The 19741-nt window shown below is 39.1% G+C and overlaps 1 protein-coding gene across 4 annotated transcripts; it reads left to right on the top strand.

Moving 5' to 3' along the window:
* Window positions 1–253: 253 nt before the first annotated feature.
* Window positions 254–19337, top strand: cpt1ab (carnitine palmitoyltransferase 1Ab (liver)). 4 transcript variants are annotated; one of them, XM_035664472.1, is made up of 19 exons: window positions 254–377; window positions 4046–4210; window positions 4678–4820; window positions 6382–6553; window positions 7678–7779; window positions 7982–8119; window positions 8289–8366; window positions 9637–9744; window positions 10471–10558; window positions 12692–12887; window positions 13304–13492; window positions 13583–13688; window positions 13948–14061; window positions 14781–14945; window positions 15327–15458; window positions 15604–15756; window positions 16326–16439; window positions 17141–17233; window positions 17338–19337. In XM_035664472.1, the coding sequence occupies exons 2-19, from the start codon at window positions 4070–4072 to the stop codon at window positions 17419–17421; spliced, it is 2316 nt and encodes a 771-aa protein (XP_035520365.1). In that variant the 5' UTR covers window positions 254–377; window positions 4046–4069; the 3' UTR covers window positions 17422–19337. The 4 variants fall into 4 exon arrangements, with proteins under 4 accessions (XP_035520365.1, XP_035520368.1, XP_035520367.1 ...); XM_035664475.1 differs by lacking the exon at window positions 10471–10558 and adding an exon at window positions 11036–11120; XM_035664474.1 differs by lacking the exon at window positions 254–377 and adding an exon at window positions 1659–1681.
* The last annotated feature ends 404 nt before the right edge of the window (window positions 19338–19741 follow it).

The raw sequence follows: 19741 nt of genomic DNA on the forward strand, positions 1-19741 counted from the left end.
TGTAAGTATTTGTTGCAAGGCTATTGTACAGATGTTGCTTCTATATTGTCCACTTCCTATATTGCAGAAAGATTTGTCCATGCAGGTACATAGAGGAATGGGTACAGTATAAATGCCATTTCCAGCATCATGACTTTGCTGTTGTTACCTGCTGTCCTCATAAAAACCCTTACTATTGCACAAAAGACCTCAGGGGGGCGCTCTTTTTTGCGAGGACTTGTTCCGTAGGCCAGTAAAAAAAAAAAAAAAGGGGGCAGGCTTTGTATACAAGTCTGTGCTCTCATTCATGCAGGGTGTATAGCAGTCTCCGCCGACTACCAGGCCGTGTCACCTCCCAGACAGAAGCGAAAAGCTCCGCTCTCTCATACAAAGGGTTGGTGAGTAACATATCTCCTCTTTCAGGGTGTGTCTCAGCCTGGGTTGGACTGTTTCTGTGCAGTTTTACAAGTAGCTGTACAAATATGGCTGCAGGGTTGTTTATGTGTGTATGTGTGGTATGTGTGTGTTGGACGAAATAGCCTCGACCGGCTGAACAACAACAAAAGTCCCTCTTATGAACACTGTCGCTATCTCTGCGCAGCTAACGTTGCTGTCAGTTTGTTGTATTTCCTTGTTGGCGCAGAGCGTGAAGCTGTGCGGTGTTTACATGAGGTACACTAGATTTTTATTATTAACCTTTGCACTGACACAACCAGGGCGGCTTGTGTGGCCTGTGGCAGTCAGAAAAATGTAAGTTTACAGGCAAATCATGATTTATGAAAGTCGAAACTTCACCTCGAAGGTGAAACTGTCTCCTGACTCACACTCTTTGGTTTTAAAACAGCAGGTTTTGTGAGAATATATGCTGCAGATGGCTCTGTTGCTATATCTGCATAAAACATTTAAACCTGTTATGACTTCACTTTTCTGTATTGTCGTCTTGTGTTGAACGATTCGGGCTTCAGCACTCCTCCTGCGCTGTTGTTCATAACACGAATGTAGGCAAAAGTCCAAGTAAAGGTCATTCATTGACAAGCACCTGGCAGCTCTATCACAATACATTCTCAGCCATATTATTCAGTAATACTACAAGATAGCACGTTTTTACCTGGCAGTGGCCTAAGGTGTGTTTATATGGAGCGAAATCGAAACCTAAAGAAAGGAAGGTATGTGTGGAAATGTCACCTGCAAGTGAAGGTCAGTAACAGCTGGTTCGTCATGGTGGCCGCCTTCTTGTAAGAGCATCATACCAACACATCTTTTTGTATTTAAAAGTGGCTGAAAACACCGGTTATTGAGATAAATAAACAGAATATAATTGATTGACACCGGGGGGTGCACACTAGTGACCCCATTTCTCACACACCACGTGGGCAGGATATTTGATATAATACCAACAACCAAAAAAGTAACCTACATATGTCGTGCCTAGGTGTATGGCTCGTGTCTGATGTCTTAGTGTGTAGTAGTGGCAGCTTCATGAGGTGGAGGATGTGGCGTTTTGCAGGCATAATTCAGAGTCGTTATGTTCATGGTGACATGATTAACTGACGACAGAGAGGGTTTTGCATCTGCTTTAAAATGTAGAGAAATGAACAAACGCCGGCTATAGAGCATACAAGACAAACTACATGTTTTTTTTTTTCTTCTGGTGGCTTCATTGCAACCACAATGGGATATTAATGCCGGCATACGAGGATTTGTGAGTACTATGTTGCCCGATCTGCCCCGTATCCAAGCGGCGGAGTGCTGCGACCTTTCCCCTAGTTTCTGCAGCACACGGTGGATCATGTGATGTGGGAAAGTAAAGGCGGGCGGGGCGGGGGGGGGAGGGAACTGACTGCTGAGGCACTCCTGTGTGGATGTTGCTCCTTTCGAGGACCGAAAAACGTCGAAAAGACGTGTCCTGCTTTCAGAGTGGTTCCGATGAATGCAATAAAATTGGACTCTGTAGAGAAAAGGAGAAAAGAAAATAGGTAGGCGCTCTGCAGGAGAAGCGTGTGGCTGTGTGGCATTAGAGAACAACAAGCCGGTGAAAACCTAATACAGCAGAGCATTACTATGGGATGCCAAACGTAAAAGTAACTGTTAAATAAAACATCAGTTTTAACATTAATGTGATCACCGGTCAATTCTAGACTTTCCCTAGTCGTTTTAGGCAGCGTATTTATGTGTGCTCATGTGGATGTTGTATTTCCGACAGCAATTGAAGGCATCTGCAAACAGCAGCTCCCTCATATTGCCAAAAGCAGACTGTCAGGTGGTGGTAGTTCACACATACTGCTGGTCTCCTGTGTCAGTGATGGTCAAATAAAGGCTTAGTTAACATCATTTTAGTGAAATGAAAACATGTTTTCTTGGGTGGCTCTAAAACTGTGATTAAATGCTGGTTATTTTCTAGGTTTATTGTATGCATTATGAGAAAAAGCATCACTTATATTAGGGGATTTCCATTTCATATCATGGATTTTGGATAAAAATCCTAAAGAATTCACTATTCATTATTATCTGTGTCCAGTGTGTTTGATTGATTTCATTTACTTGTGTATAAGAAATAATTCAATATGAAATGTATTACATATATAGTCAAAATTCATAATGCTAACCACCTTGCTCAAGCTGCACAATCACTTCATACAAAAATATGAATTAATCTTAATATTAGTAGCCTTATTAGTTGCCTAATTACACAAGATGAGACAAACAAGTAATTTGCTGTCTTAGGCAATGAGGTAAGCATTAACAAGATCAACTATTATTTCCCAGAGCTCTCTGTATTGAGAAGATTTGTATCTTTTAGTCATGTCACCTTTGCAGGCTTAATATCAGTTGCCACTAAGCTTCCCTTTCCTCTTTTCTCCTTTACCATATCAAATTAAAATTAATGAAATTCATAAATTGCATTCTAACATTCTTTAAACATGTAATAGCTCAATGTTGCAGCAGTTCTTTTGTAGTAAAGCGTAAGATGGCACACCTGCCCAACCAGTTCAGTCACCTCCCAGTGCATCTTCTTTGATGTCATCTTGCAGGAACCAGATTAGTTGATATAGGAACTAGCCATAGTAGCTATATATAGTAACTGATATAGCTAACTATGCTCATCAAGCTGAAATGAAGGGCAACCCTTTTCTTATAAAAAATGAAATTTCCTTATAAAAAATGTAATCATTAAAATCCTAATAGTTAATAATCACTGTTACCAGTCTTAATGCAGGAGAACAGCAAAATGTTGTGTGCTTTGGTTACTGTTTATACTTCCTTGGATATCTGATTATGGTTATGTTTTTCTAAATACTAAAATAAAATATATAATACTAAATAATAAATACTAAAATAAAATATATAAAATAATATTTTCAGTACTTGCTCACATGACATTTTAATAAAAAAGACACCGGCAGCAAATACCTCTCTGAGACACAGTCAAATGATTGTCTTTACTAAAAATAACCTCAGTCCTCAGGTCTGAGACACAATCACAACCAAATGAAGTTGCAAGACCAAGATGATACAGAGAGAGACCATCAAAAATGTGGTCTTGAGACCAGTGTTGGGTTACAGTAAGACTACAGTCATGGAGATATTAAGAAAGAAATATCAATTATTTTGCCTCTAAACATATATAGGGCGTTTCCGAGTAAGAATGCAGTTATCTGTCTAACTATGTTGTCTATCTCCCTACAAAGAGCTCAGAATGATGAAATCTTGGACATTGGGCAACCTGAAGTGAAGAAGAGAAATAAGGAATAACGATTTCTAGTAACTGTCACAGGAGCTGGTCAATATGAGATTGTTCTGAAATATGGCTGACAGATATCAGGATGTAGTGATTGTACATTGTTGTTTGTGATCTGATTCATAATTGACGTCACTATCCATGTTAACCTAACTTTGTGATTAATTTACTGTTTGGTAAAGCCATTCACATTAACACTGAGTGAGAATATATTGTAGGTACAATAATTAAGATTTGGTTGGGTGTTTTTGAGCTACATCTTCCAGTTACCTAAAATGAAACTTCTACTTCACTAACTTTATTAATTTACACTTTGCTGACCCTCAGTGACCCTATACATTAAGAGCCACCATGGCAGAAGCTCACCAGGCGGTGGCCTTCCAGTTCACCGTTACCCCCGATGGCATCGACCTGCAGCTGTGCCACGAGGCTCTACGTCAGATCTACCTCTCTGGCCTCCACTCCTGGAAGAAGAGGTTCATTCGCTTTAAGGTGAGATGTGTTTGATATATAGGAGGGCAAAGTCTAGAGGGTTTCTGTAAAGTATGAGGGAAGAACTTGTCTGTTTTCTACTTTTATTGCACAGCAGTTTCTGTTCATGTCTGTCCTCAGTAAAAATGTAGTGAATAAACAGCGTCATAAGGGCCCCAGTTATGCATTATAGTGGATGGTCACCAACTCTCACACAAACAGTCAACAGTTACAGTAACCTTCCTGTGTGTTCTCTCTGTCCTAGCCTTTGGCATAGTTGTCTGTTTACAGACAAGTCACTCAAACCCAAAGACCTGCTAGCATTTTCATGCATTCCTCTTTTCTTTAGATATCTGTAATTTAGCTGAATCCAAAACATTGTTGTGAAATGAATGAATACTTTTATAAATGATATCCTTATATAGTATTTGCTCTTTAAGACTCTGCTAACCTTTTGTAACCCTGCATTTGAATTTACCTTTCCACAGAATGGAGTAATGACTGGTGTGTACCCTGGCAGCCCTGGTGGGTTCATGGTAGTGGTTGTGTCCTACATGTCCTACAATAAATACCAACAGCTGGATCCCTCTCTGGGGATGTTTGCCAAGCTAGGCCAACACATACCCATCAGGTAAGACCACTGATATCATGAGGTATTCTCCTAGCATGATATGGTGTTTGTTGGTTTGTTGTTTTTTGTTCTATAAACACACATAGACAGCAAAAACCCCTCCATTATAGTCCTTATAAAACAATATGGAACACCAAAGAGCTGTATTCATGTCTAGACATAACCACCTTGCTAATTTGTTGGCATGGAATAAATTATTAGTTATGATGGAAAATCCAACATGTGAAAGTGCTCCACCTGGACCAATGAATAGCGATGGGAGTTGGACTCAATTTGACTTTGTATGATCAAGCCTTTACGACATTTATGCAGTTCTGCACATGCCTCAGGTATTTACAAGCAAACATGTAGGCCTGTACTCCCGTTCAGGGCTCAAAATGAACTTTTTTCCTCAGTGTCCCGCAACTGTCCCAAATTCTACTTTCAAATGTCCCAGACTTAACAACCATTGTCCCAAATTGAAATTCTTTTTCTCATTCTGCCACAGTCAGTTTTCATTATTTATTTAGTCATTGGTTAAGTTACTGTTTGTTGTTCAACTGTTGTATCAATACTGCAAACTGCAGTACAAATGTAAACCTGTTTCTGATATATAATGAGATAAGTTTATATACACACTTTGAACATTGTAATTATTTAGGGAGGGAGAAGATCAAATTAAATACTTAACTATTTACAAGCTCAAACAAACTATTGTATTTACATATAAGCTTTTAGGAACATCCTAATCCATAGATCCGGAGAGAAAGAGTAAGAAAAGTTCAAATGAACGATTTACATATTTACAAGCTGTAGGATCATCCAAATCCAGATACCTAGAGAGAAGGTCAAACATTCCCCAAAGGTCACCACACCCACTGTCTGCCAAGTTGTCCACACTGGTCTATGACTGTGTGTAAGCACACGTGTGACGTAGCTTAGACCTTAGAGCAACATGCCACTGCAAGTACAACAAAAGCCCTGTGAACAAAAAGCCAATAAGAGTGTATTGAGTGTATATTAGTGTACTGGAGAGAGATAAGGCCAAAAAGATTACAGAGAAAAAAGTTTGTCATTTTATACTTTTATTGTGTACTGTCCCAGAATTGCCCCAGACACTGTGTCTTAGTATCCCAGGTGGTATTTTTATTGTCCCCTGGACAACGGGACATCCTTAATTACGCTGCTTCTGTCAGTGGCAGCTCTTAGTGTAATAACAATTACAGACTGTAAAGTAGTTGATTTCATTTTTGCCATTCCGATATCACATTTTGTCCACTGTCCACATAGCTTTTAATGCCTCTCTTATCAACACTTCCGCGGCTCTCAGAGGGCGCAAACCGCCACCAAGGCCAATAGTCAGACCTACTGATAAAGAAACAATTAAACAAACTACCGAACACATAACCTTCTTGGTGGAGGTTATAAAGGCTTAGGATTATACAGTGTGTGTTTGTGTTAAATTAATTACATGCATTGTTTATCAGTCATGATTTAATGTGCCTTTGTTGACTTAAGGCTGGGCCAAGTCTATTAATGATCTCTGTCCCCCCCCCCCTTCTCTCTTTGTCTCTGTCCTTAGTCAATATATGTCCACAGATAGCCAGAAGATAGTTGGAGGAGTTCTGGTTGGCACGGGCCTGTGGGTCACCATAATCATGATCATGAGGAATGTCCTTAAGTGCCTGTTGTCATGGCACGGCTGGATGCATGCACGCCATGGCTCTGTGTCCTGGTCTGCTCGTCTGTGGATGGTGAGACAATGAATGTGCTCATCCTTCCTTCAAGAATGTCCTAGTGCAATTTATTCCCCCCACATGAGTAAAGAATGCAGTTTTTTGCCACCTCACATGGAACATGTTGTTACAACTTGTGAGAGCCAGATTATTGAGAGACAAGAGTTGGAAGAACATTTGTTTAACTTATGGCCACACAATTCTGGCTCTTGACAGACAACAGGGTCAACTTTTATTACTGTACAGTGCTGAACTGTATTTAAGTATAGGTTGTGATACACTACAAGTTATTTTGTGATGGTCTTGAATACTAAGAATGAAGTATAAGAGCGCATTTCATAATATTAAAGTTTAATAATTCTGTGTAAAAAGTACAAAGTCAAGTAACTATAATGAGTCAAAGATGCACTTTCTTTTTTTACTTTGACAATTCTTGTGTGAAATGTATGGCGTACTATAAGTGTTACTATGGTACTTTTAGTTGAACCCACCGGTAACGGGTTTGCACTTTGACCAGTGGTGCCAGAATGAGTTTCAAAGTAAGGGAACATTCAACTTTGGATGCTGTAATATGCTGGTTTACTTTTCATGTCAACTTTTTTTCAATCTCAGCCTAGCCTACAGATTTTTTACAACTGAAACATGACGTCAATATAGCTAGGAAAGCCATTTATTCTCTGGTTGCCCTCGGCCTTTAGTGTTCGGTTGTACACTTTCATGAGGCTGTGATTATCCTAGAGGTCACAATAGGTCATTTTATACAGTGAGGTCAAGTTTTAAAAAGGTCTGTTTCAGCTTTTGAACACAATTAATGCAATTCCAACACTGTTTATGGACCCCAGTAAAGTAAAGTGGGTATGTTTGCAAAGAGGAGACTTGTGGGTACCCGTAGAACCCATTTTCCTTCAGATATCATGAGGTCAACGGACCGCTTTAAAAATAGCCACACCAGTTTTTTCCATCGCCAAAATTTAGCCTAACTTTGGAGTGTTATTTAGCCCCTTTTCTGACAAGCTAGTCTCGTTGTACCCTCTATTACTACTGACTTTGACTTATAAACCACAGGTTTCCAAATTAAACAAAGTGTAACTTTAAATTTCCTTTTGCCCTTCCCCTCTCCCTTATCTGTTCTGCTCCTCCAGGTATTAGTGAAGGTGTTCTCAGGGAGGAAGCCAATGCTCTACAGTTTCCAGAACTCCCTGCCACGACTACCTGTTCCCTCTGTCAAGGACACCTGCAAAAGGGTAATTTCCACTCAGGTCTTCTTCGTCCCATGACTGTTTTTTTTTTTTTTATCTTAAGGAAGAGCCACTAAACAGATTTTATTCCAGTCTATCATTATCTCTCATGGGAGAATGAATAGATAAAAAATGTTGGCCTTTTTGCTCCTTCTTTGTTTAAAACCTGCTTCACTCTTTGCAACTATGCATTCCTCTGTGTTGACAGTACCTAGAGTCAGTACGTCCACTGATGGAGGATGAGCAGTATGAACGAATGAAGGGCTTGGCTAAAGAATTTGAGAAGAATCTGGGACCCAGACTGCAGTGGTACCTCAAACTCAAGTCCTGGTGGGCATCCAACTATGTGAGTTAGAAAGAAATTCCTCTCCCTTTCTCTCTCCTCTGCTCTTTTGTCACAGTTTTGGACTCTGTCCTAGGTCTTGAATTGGCTTCAAACTGCTTAGAAAAGCAGTGTCTGTCTAATAGTGTCCCCCTCTGTTTCTTTCTCCCCATCCTCTCTTTGTGTTCCACAGGTCAGTGACTGGTGGGAGGAGTATATTTACCTTAGAGGTCGTGGGCCCATCATGGTGAACAGCAACTATTATGCCATGGTAAGATCCCTGTCTCTATTTGACAGTCTTTCAGCCTTCTCTTTAAAGTTTAAGGAACATGCTAAAATGTAGGTTGTTCTGTAAGTTTTTTTTAAAATTAATTCCAAAAGCTTTCAACTAAGAGTTTGACCCTTTTACAGCACCATGTCCTAAAACACAGCTGTGTAAAGTGGAGTTATGTACAGAGGTTATTTCCTCTTTAATTATTAACTGTTAATGTGTAATCCTAAACATTTGCCACTAGAGCTGCAGAGTAACCTGTCACCTCCAGGCACACCAACAAAGCCCTTTGTGTCATATGGTAACATGAGCTCTTGAGCAACTTTATGGCACATGACCACTCTGCTAAATGCAGTGTCTTAGACTAAACTGTATACAATTGAGAAAGCAATCCCATTATAATAACCACTGAAACTGTATGAGATGCCTCCTTTTTGTCTGTTCTCTACCCGTTAGTCATTATTCATAACATGCAGTCGATTTGCTGTGTAATAATACTAATAATACTCATGGGGAACATAAATATACACAGCTGCATAAACTGCTGTCAGTCATCCGAATCGAATTTCCTCACGTGTGTCCTGATGACCCAGGATGACAATCGTCAAAACCATCCTATTAAGGAGTTATCTGTCAGTCTGTCTAACTTTTATCTATCTTTTTTTTCTCTTGGTAGCCTTTGGATAGGAGTGTATTTATGGCATATCACTAGTCTTATACTGTATGTGATAGCTGTGTACAGTTTTTCTGTTTTTCTATGTAAGGTAAGGATACCCACTTGGCAGTAATAATCCCCATGCATCTGCGTGTAGAAATATACTCAGTGACAGTGTCTCAGGAGAACCATTACATCTACAGTCTTGGGATTTTCAACATCTTGGCTGGCAAAGCTACAACCACAGTATTGTAATGTGTCTTTGATCTGTGATCATACCCATTGGGCTCAAATGAACACTTTCTAGCACTGAGGGTCTATAAGAGGAAAAAACACACAGCTCCCTCTGTATGTTTCTCCCTGAATGAGAGAGGTGGTAGACTGAACTGTCACTCCAGCAGGGCAGGCACAAGTCACAGCTCCTAAAGACAAAGTGCTATGGATCTGTTTTGTCTGGTAGTGCTGTAGTCCAGCACCATCGGAATGTCTGTTTTTGCAGCCTAAACAAAATTCGATCTCTGCTCTTTCTTACAAAACCATATCACAAAAACACTTTCAGGACACAATGGATGAAATGTGACTGCTTACTGATTTATTATTCTCCTTTTTTTTCAGGATTTCCTTTATGTGTTCCCCACCAACATCCAGGCTGCCAGGGCAGGTAATGCTATCCATGCTATCATGCTCTACAGGAGAAAACTGGACAGAGGCCAGGTCAAACCAGTGAGTATAGCGCTCCTCAGTCTTCCTGTCTCACTTCTGAAATGATTGATGAAAATGTTGAACCTTTGTTAATCTACAGACATTGTTTAAGCTATATATAAACCACATTAGTATGTGTTCAATCCTATGTAAATATTTAACTTTCTCATTAATGATTTGATTTATTAGATGCTATCTCAGTGAGTTTCTCTTTTAAGTTAACAATAAATGCTGCCTATCTTTCACAACCTTTTCTTGTGTACTATAAAATAAGTTTATCACCAGTCTTATTAGTGATTATGTAGATACTTCATATTGTCTTCTGCTCACTGTGTCTAACTCTGACTGTGGAATGACACATGCACTGTGCTTTTTGCTTGCTTTGATGGAAGTACAGCTTTGATACCAGCAAAGCAAGATCACAAGCATTTTCTGAAGGCTTAGTTAATAAGGCTTATTGAATGCTAGTGGTTTTACTGACACACGCAAGTGTCATCTTTTCCCGCTCCTCTGTCAGTCCTTTCCCTTTACCAGCATGCATGATGCTTTAGTTCAAATTCTTTTTTTAACGTTTGCACAATCCTGACACACGTTTTACAACATGCTACATAAACGCACACTGATCTCTTGCAAAGACAGGTTGTATGCATTTATATAAACACAAATGCATGTGCTCCTCTGTTACACACTTACATTCGGTTGTCTCTTTACTGTTTTATCCCTTCGCTGTGTTGGACGCTGCGTTAGATATACTTGCTGGCAAACAAGGTTCCTCTGTGTTCGGCTCAGTGGGAGCGGATGTTTAACACCACCCGTGTCCCTGGTTTGGAGACAGGTAAGAGTAGGCCATCGTGCCCTCAGACCCCCAACCCGTGACCCTTGCTGTACCACAGCAACAGCCATTGGAAACCCCGACTCCTAGACTCATTGTCAACAGCACAGTCCTGAAAAGTTCTGATTGGCATTTGTTTGTTATATTATAGGATCTATTTGGGAGATACACATATTTAATTAGTATTTGTAAAAAATTTAATTTACAATTTGATTACATATCCTACTGCAAATATCAGGGCTTTGCTGGTGGCATTGAGATAGAAGACCCCTGGTTTCTGGACCCTGCTCATGTCTCTTTCCTTGGCGGCCTTCTGAGATCCCTTCTTCTCCTTAAGACTGCTTATCACACCAATCCTCATGGCTTCCTTTCCATTTGATCCATGCTCCAGTCCCTGTGTCTGCTGCTGCTGCTCTCTAGGGATTTTGGTCATTTAGTTTGTCATCTCGTTGTGTTTGACTCTCCCCTTTTGCGTTTCAGCTCATGCTCCTACACACTGTTCCCATGTGCTCAGCCCAATACGAGTGTATGTTCAACACCAGTCGTGTCCCAGGTGTAGACACAGGTAGAGTCTTTAGCAGTGCCACCTCCTCCACATTTCTACTGTACCTCTCCTTGGGACATTTGTCCATTTGTTTGAATTAGAAATAATATGACTTCTATGAATTAATAATGCATGTGTGCTGGTTTGTGCACATTCAAGGATTAATTTGCATGCGACTCAAATCTAATGTTTGAGTTTGAGAAGGCAAAACAACGAGAGTGTTAAGGTAAGACCTAAAAATATCAAACCGTATTACATTGGCCTGAATACATAACAATAAATTACTAAATATATATTTATAGGTATTGTTTTACGTACATCAGTATTTGTCCAATGGAGTTTGAAAAATATAATTTTAATTAAAGATTATACACTACTATTATCATTCATAGGTGATATCTTTACAAACACCTGGGTTGTGCTTATGCTGCAGAAATTTCAGTATATCTTTTAGTAAAGACATTTTCTTGAAACTTGGGATTAAGTACAATGTTCAGTTGTAGGAGAACTGGCATGATATGAAACATGCAGAGTCAGTGTGTAAAGGACATCTAATGCATGAGAAGACGGGGATCAGTTCAAAATGAAAGCCCCACATTTATGAGACATCAGACACATACAAACTGCTTTTAGCTCTTTGGCTGTGGAGGACAGAACTCAATTATGGCTTGTTTTAAATTAATTGAAATTTGTTGTGAAAGTGTCATGTAAAAGTTCTGACATTTCTTACTTTTTTTTCAATTAAATATAAGTAAAATCATATGGCAAGAACTTAAGTGTTAAATATAACATATTTCTTATTGCAATTTCCAAAACCAGTTTGTTTAAATAACAGGCTCTTAGTGGCCAGTCCGGTATTCACTATGGCATTGCTGGAGCTGCCCTTGCTGTGAGAGCAAACACACTGGGCTAAATAATACCTGGATGTGAGGTGGTTGTTCCTAGCATAAGTATACCCTCCTTTGTCTTGTCTGTAACAATGGCAATGCTTGTTTGAGCATCACTAACTCTAGCACTAGCTTTGTATCAAAGAATGAAGCATATGATGTTTTTGAATTGGTTTCTCTTGGTTGTCCCACAGTGCTGTTCAAACAAACATTGCCTCAATTCATTGTATTCCAAACCCCTACCCTGTTCCAAAATGAATTTCCCTTTTCATCTCACTTCCTGCACTTCCCATTTCAAGCTGCTTTAGTTTTTTAACTGTATAGTCCCTCCTCCCTCCCCCATCATACAGTTTGAATTCAGTTGTTTTTTGCCCTTCAAATGAATATAACTTCATAAGAAGGATGTTTACAAAAAAAAAGAACCAGCCCTGGCTGTTGTGGATGTCACATCATTTTACCAGTGGGACCATTGGTTATTGGTTACTAACACTTCTATTGTTCTGTCTATATTGAGTGAAATGCTGTGACATCCACACTCCACTCTTTTTTTTTTTTTTTTTTAACAAAGATTTTGATCATTTACAATTTTAAGCTGCAAAGAGCTCAAACACACAAATTTACTCTGCCCGACACCTCCCCAAACACTTCTCCAACTGTCTGTCTCTTTTTGTTTCCTCTCTCACTTACTTGGTCCCTCCCTCCCAGACATCCTTCAGCACATGAATGAGAGCAAACACATAGCTGTGTACCATAAGGGGCGTTATTTCAAGGTGTGGATGTTTTATGACGGGCGACTGCTGTTGCCACGGGAGATAGAGCAGCAGATGGAGAGGATCTTGGCAGACCAGTCGGAGCCCTTGCCGGGAGAGGAGAGACTAGCTGCCCTTACTGCAGGGGAAAGGTGGGTGGCATTACAGAGCAAGTAAATGTATTGTAGCATAACAGGAAGTAGAGTATGTAAATGTACATTTATTGGAATGATATGTTCCAAGGTTGATTCAATGAGGTAATCATTGCAGTCTTTGTTATAACTGTATATCTAAGTTTTTGTTACTTATCAGCAGAGAAATATGCTGAAGCTTAAATCGGCCAATAATATCACCTCAGACAATGTACTGGCGGGATAACTGCCTGTAAAAGAACATGAGTGTTATGAGGTTAGGGAGAGGTGTGAAGGTGACCACAAAAATGCAAGTACTGTACCTTCCTTCCACACATCACACACAAGACCGAGACAAACTTGTGTGCACTAGTTACAAGTAGGCTTGACTCCCGTAAGGCATTTCCTCAGATCTGCCTTCATTTGAAATTCTGCAGGACCCCATGGGCCAATGCTCGGGAAACCTACTTCAGCCGTGGTAAGAACAAGCAGTCACTGGACGTCATTGAGAAGGCGGCCTTCGTTGTAACCCTTGATGACACTGAGCAGTGCTACGATAGCAACAACCCGGTCAAGTCTCTGGACAGATACGCCAAGTCCCTGCTCCACGGAAAGTGCTATGACAGGTGAGATAGATGAAGTTGACATATTTTGTTTGCAGTTATTAAAGAATTTATGGCACAAGTTAATTGTGTTTATTATTTGTTTTCATTCAGGTGGTTTGATAAATCCTTCAACCTGATAGTTTTCAAGAATGGCACCATGGGACTGAACGCAGAACATTCATGGGCAGATGCTCCAATCATTGGCCATCTCTGGGAGGTAGATCTATATAGTTATTATTTAATAATAATCATTTTTGATTGTTGCATGAAAAACCGCTCACAAAAAATACATATAATACAAAAGTTTTGTTGATGAGGAATACATTTAACTAGCTCAATCTGAACTAATACAATTGAATATGTTTTTATGTTCTGATTGGGTTGGTTTGTCCAATCTTTTTAAGACAAATGTAAAATCAATCAACATCATGTCTGCAATTTAATTGAGTTAGCCATGTTAAAACTTTGCGTTGCAGCATGTACTTTCCATGGACCCTGTTAAGCTGGGATATGAGGATGGTCACTGCCGTGGGGAGCCACACCCCAACATGCCAGGTCCTCAGAGGCTGCAGTGGGACATCCCGGCTGAGGTAAGGGCTGGATTAGTCTCAAAAACAACTTGTTCCTACAATGGCTGTTGTGTTTGGCTATATTCAAACATGGGGACAAAAGCTAGCCATCATATAGAGGGTTGATAATTATTTAAATATGGGGATAATATGTGCATTCTCTCCCGAAAGATGTGTTTCACTCACTCCTAAATTATGAAAAAAGAGAAGTTCAGATCCTGCTTAATTCATCACCTTTGTGAAGCTGTTTGAACCTTCCGACAAGCACTTCTGATGAAGCATGCTTGCAGCTTAAGACCGCTAGAAAATGTCTCATACACTGTAGGCTGATACGCAGGGGTCTCAAACTCAGATTGGCTTGCATTGTCATCTCGTAGGAAAGCCACTACAACATTCAAATACAACGTGAAAACGCAATATTTTGATGATATTTCTATTATTAACATCATGCTAAATAAAAAAGGCAAACAGCAGTTTCTATACATTTTCATGTCATCATTTAGAATCATCTTTTTTTGTTCGTAGCCCAAACAATGTGCACCAGTGCTTATTCATTTCTTAAATCTAAGGACTTTTGGGTATTGTACATTTAAAATTTAAAAGGTGAGTCTGCTAGTCTAAGAAGTACTATGCTACTGATAAACATTTTATTAATCCGAGCTTTATTAAAAAAAAAATGCTGTTTTATAAATCTTTTGTCACCTGCTCACTCTAACACATGACTTTGTCACTTCCTCTAGTGCCAAGAGGTCATCCAGAGTTCTCTCACAGTGGCCAGGTCTCTGGCTGATGATGTGGACTCTCACATTTTCCCCTTCAGTGACTTTGGCAAGGGTCTGATTAAGAAGTGCCGCACCAGTCCTGATGCCTTCATCCAGATCGCCCTCCAGCTGGCCCACTACAGGGTAAATACATACATCTCACTGGTTTCTCAGCAAAATCTTATGACTCAACACTTGTATGAATTTCTTTGTCATTTTAGTGGCCTTTGCATGATTTGTATAATAACACTTACAGTCAAGTCACACTCCCCTTAAATTCCAGCAGAGGGCAGTCACAACTTGCCAGCCAGCATATCATTGGAGACTGTTCATGAATGATTTGATTAAAAACGTTGTTCAGCTGTAGTTTGAGGCTGTATTTTCTTGTTGGTTTTGCAGTTTATTTCATAATGCAAAACTCAGCACAAGCACAATTTTCAAAAAAGTTGCAGACTCATTAACAGTTTATAAAACAACTTTCTGTGGTTTCTGTTTTTAAATCTGACACATACTGTCTCTCAACAGGACAAAGGGAAGTTCTGCCTGACATACGAAGCCTCCATGACACGTTTGTTCCGTGAAGGCCGAACAGAAACTGTGCGGTCCTGCACCATGGAGACTTGTGCCTTCGTGCGATCCATGATCAGAGACGAGACAGTAAGGCTAAACAGAAGCAACGCGCCACACCTCTGATTACAGTGCTGCTTTAAGTCACTGATTGTAATTCCACTTCATGCTGGAATTACAATGCTATTTAATTGTTTGTCATGTTTCACCTTTTATTTCTTTTCTGTCCTCTTAGAGAGAAGAGCGTCTCATGTTGCTCAAACAGGCTGCAGAGAAGCACCAAAACATGTACCGCCTGGCAATGACAGGACAGGGTATCGATCGCCACCTTTTCTGTCTCTATGTGGTTTCCAAATACTTGGGAGAAGACTCAGCGTTCCTCAAGGAGGTATGATGTGTTGCAAGTTGTTGATGATTGATTTGATGAAGATTTCGGCTCTGTAAATTAAACACCACCAACATGATATTGTCCATGTGAACCAACACAGACCAGCGACCATTGATTTACAATAATACAGACAAAATAGTGAATGGAGCCCTGAAATTATTTTGTGCTTGAAATGATGGATTCCAAGATTTAGGTCTCAGCCCAGTTTTTAGGGTAAAAACAATCAGGTGTTTTGCAGGTTTTGTTTGGACTAGTTGTAAATTAAGCCTAGTCTTGAATTTACTACATGAGTTTTATTGAAGTAACTCAAGAAGGAAAGATAGGTGGTTGAAATGAATCTTGTCCAGCAGCCAGATATTTCAACTCCACCTTCCATTTTGACATGGTATATTTAAATCCAGCTCATCACTGTGTGACACGTCTCTCCTTCACATCCCAAAGTAACTTTCCAATAAGCACCTAATAAATAAATCTACACCAGGTTAGATACAAATGTTAGCTGGGCTAAGAACACAACATGAGTTTGCTTTGAGCGGTGAAATTAATGTATTTATTTCCCTTATGTTTAGGTCCTGTCTGAACCATGGAGGCTGTCCACCAGTCAGACCCCTGTGCAGCAAACTGAGTTGTTTGATCTGGTCAAACACCCTGAGTATGTGTCTTCCGGAGGCGGATTTGGTCCTGTAAGTTATCCATCAGTTTTTACAGGAATTTAAGACAGAGCTAAAACGCTTGTGCAGTGTTCCTGCAATTGAAACAAGTTAAGTCATGCAATTGGTGGGATTATTATGTTATGTATATGGTGTGTGTCTTGTTCTTTATAGTGATGTGGTATTAGTAATATGTATAGGTTTATATACGTTATAGTGTATCTTGGGTATGCGTAGGTATTATATATATGTTGAGTATTTGGTTATGTATATATATAATTATAGTAATGGATATATGTGTATGATTTATGTAGTATTATGAGTATAATATCTGTCATTGATGTGGTTTGGTATATATGTGTATATGATATGTGTGAGTATATGTGTATCTTATATGTATATATGTATATGTGTAATATATATGTGTGTTAGGTTTTTATATTATGGTGTGTGTATATTTATGTGTGTAATTATAATTAGTATTGGTATATATATATATATGTATGTATGTATATATATGTATGTATATATATATATATATATATATATGTGTATGTATGTATGTATGTATGTATGTATATGTCCAGGTGTTTTTTATGTACTTTAATGAGGGAATAAAAAGTCTGTACATACGTGACCGAAAATCCCATGTTTTTGAATTCTAGTTTGAATACATTGAGACTATTGTTGATATTAAACTCGCATCTCTTTTTCTCTCCTCCCGTGTCCTTTAGGTGGCTAATGATGGTTATGGTGTCTCCTACATCATTGTTGGTGAGAACCTCATCAACTTCCACATCTCCAGCAAACACTCAAGCCCAGAGACCGTAAGTTCACTAGTTTTCAGTATTTACAGACAATTTAATTTTTTCTATTTCTTTAGGAGGCTTTTAAAAATCTTCTTTCCCCATTTTTTTTTGCTTTATTTCAGGACTCCCACCGTTTTGGCACCAACATCAGACAGGCCATGCTGGACATACTGGCTCTCTTCCAGCTCGACAACAAAGCCAAGTGATCGTCCCCTCTGTGGGTGGAACATACATGAGAAGTTGTTTTTAGCAAAACATATATTCTTCCTAAAGCTTGTACAGAATCAAATGTTGGATTTTGGGTTATTTTTTAAGTTAATTGATTTTACAGAAATAAGGATGATTTAGATGATGATATTTGGAAACATTACTGTCAATATGTGTGTGTGAGGCGTTCATGTGTACTGTATGTATAGGCTAGGTGAGATTCGGGTGGTATGGGGTACAGGTAGTGCACAGATCAAAGTTTTTATTTGCAGGACTGTTCGCACTGGTGCCTTAGTGACCCACTAATGTAAAAAGGGCAGAAAGGGAGGAGAAAATCTGAGCCTCTGTAGTCTGTTCAGTCTGATCAAGTCTGTATAACCACAGTAACTGACATTTCAGCCGAAGGATTGTCCAGTAGCATCATCCAATATTTGCACCATGTTTATGTTGAGATGGTGCAATATTCTTACTAGTTTTTGTCCCAGTGTTGAAAATCTTCTGAATTCATGTTGTTTTTAGTTTTTTTTTTTTTTTTCCCCCGATCTCCTCAATTGCAGAACCTCATGTAACCGGCAGCAAACGTGATGTTAAGTGCTATCAACAAACTGCATGTTCCGTGGTGTCCATTCATTTCAAATGGCTCTGTATTTAAACTGCTACTGAGTCTCATTCGCTAGGCTGAACCATTTTATCCAGTAATCTTCTACCTATGGAAGCCTGTAGGAGTTGAGCTATAATTACAAGAATTGTAAATATTCAGCTTAAGAAAGTGAACCCGTGTCAGTGTGGTTCTGGATAGCAACACACAAGACACGGAGCAGTTGCCGCGGTCTATCAAATGGATCTTCGTTGCCTTTCTGACTCAAGTGCACAGGTAATATGTTTGTTCTTTTTAGCTGCCATGATTTGATTAGCGCCGAAGGCAGGTCGCGTTTGTGTGTTTGTCATTTTCATTCTCAGGTTTTACTAACTTGGCCTAGTATTCAAGGGTGCTGGCTACAGCGTTGGAAGGTTAGTGCTTATGTGGACGTGTACGTGTGTAGCAGTAGAAGAAATTGAGATGCAGTATAATGTCTATTATAATAATATAATCTATGTGACTCAGATGGGCTGGTGGGTGGGAAACATGAAGTTTGCTGTAAAAGTGAGGGATTCGCGAGACAGGTTGTGTGTCTGGGGTGGATCTCACTTGCACGTGTTGAGTTTGATTGACATTGTGTGGCTGACAACTTTTTTCAGTTTCTTGTGTTTAAAAAAAAAAAAAAAAAGTGGATTCTGTATTTTAACTCTGTTGTGCACTCCATGACTGTTCCTTTTAGTGCTAACCAACCAATTCCTAAGTACCCTGGTAGCCTTTTTGTCAGATCAAGATGAATTCTAAACTTTAATGAGCAAACTGTTGAGTTGACAGTACCAGCATAGTGATGTTGCAGCTGTCAAGATGAGGTACACAATCGGTTAATAGGTTATTATAGTATGTTAGGAAATTGTGTAATCCTTAGAAAGATGTAGTGGGGCTGTCATGTGTAGGAATGCATTTCTGTTATGTATATGTTGTCAGTTCATCATTATTAATTTTTTTCCATGTTTTCACCACTTTATTCAAAAAAACAAAAATGCATATTTACTAGTTGAACGTGGCGAATGATGAGCATTAAGTTAAAGCTTTGTTGTTCAAGAAGTGAAACGGACAAAATGGTTCCTTTTTTGACATGACAGTTTTATTACCACAGACTTTGCCAGTATATTGTAGTTGTATGACTTTTTATCTCAGTAGACCTCATGTTTACACTGCTGCATGGTTTTTGAAGATGAAGCTGTATATCTTTGCTTTTAATTTAAAGATGTGTAAAAAGAAAAGCAGCTGATATACCAAAACAAGTTTTAACAATAAAGTGAATGTCAGACAGCTGTATCAACTCTGTGTTTGTCATCTCTTACTTATAATCTGTATACACTGTATTTGCCAATGCCATGGGTGATGTAAACACTAAGACAATCACATTTTGGATAAATATGAAACCATAAGTCAATTAATAGATTAGATTGACAGAAAACAGTTTTATAATTGAGGAATTTGTTTTTCAAGCAGAAATGTTACCATTTCTCTTTTTTCAGCTTCTCAAATGTGAAAGTTTTCTGTTTTTTCTGAATATCTTTGGGTTAAGTTAATAATTAACAAATTAAAACAATGGTCAACATGCTCACAATGTCTGCTTTTTTAGTTTTATGTAATGTTGACCACATTAACCATCTTAGTTTAGCCTGTCAGAGTGCTACTATTTGCCAGTTACCACTAAAGACAAAGTTCAAGCTTTT

This window comes from Morone saxatilis, unplaced genomic scaffold (assembly GCF_004916995.1).
Source record: "Morone saxatilis isolate NCDOM2014 unplaced genomic scaffold, NCSU_SB_2.0 Contig2, whole genome shotgun sequence".
NCBI classification, from domain to species: Eukaryota; Metazoa; Chordata; class Actinopteri; family Moronidae; genus Morone; species Morone saxatilis.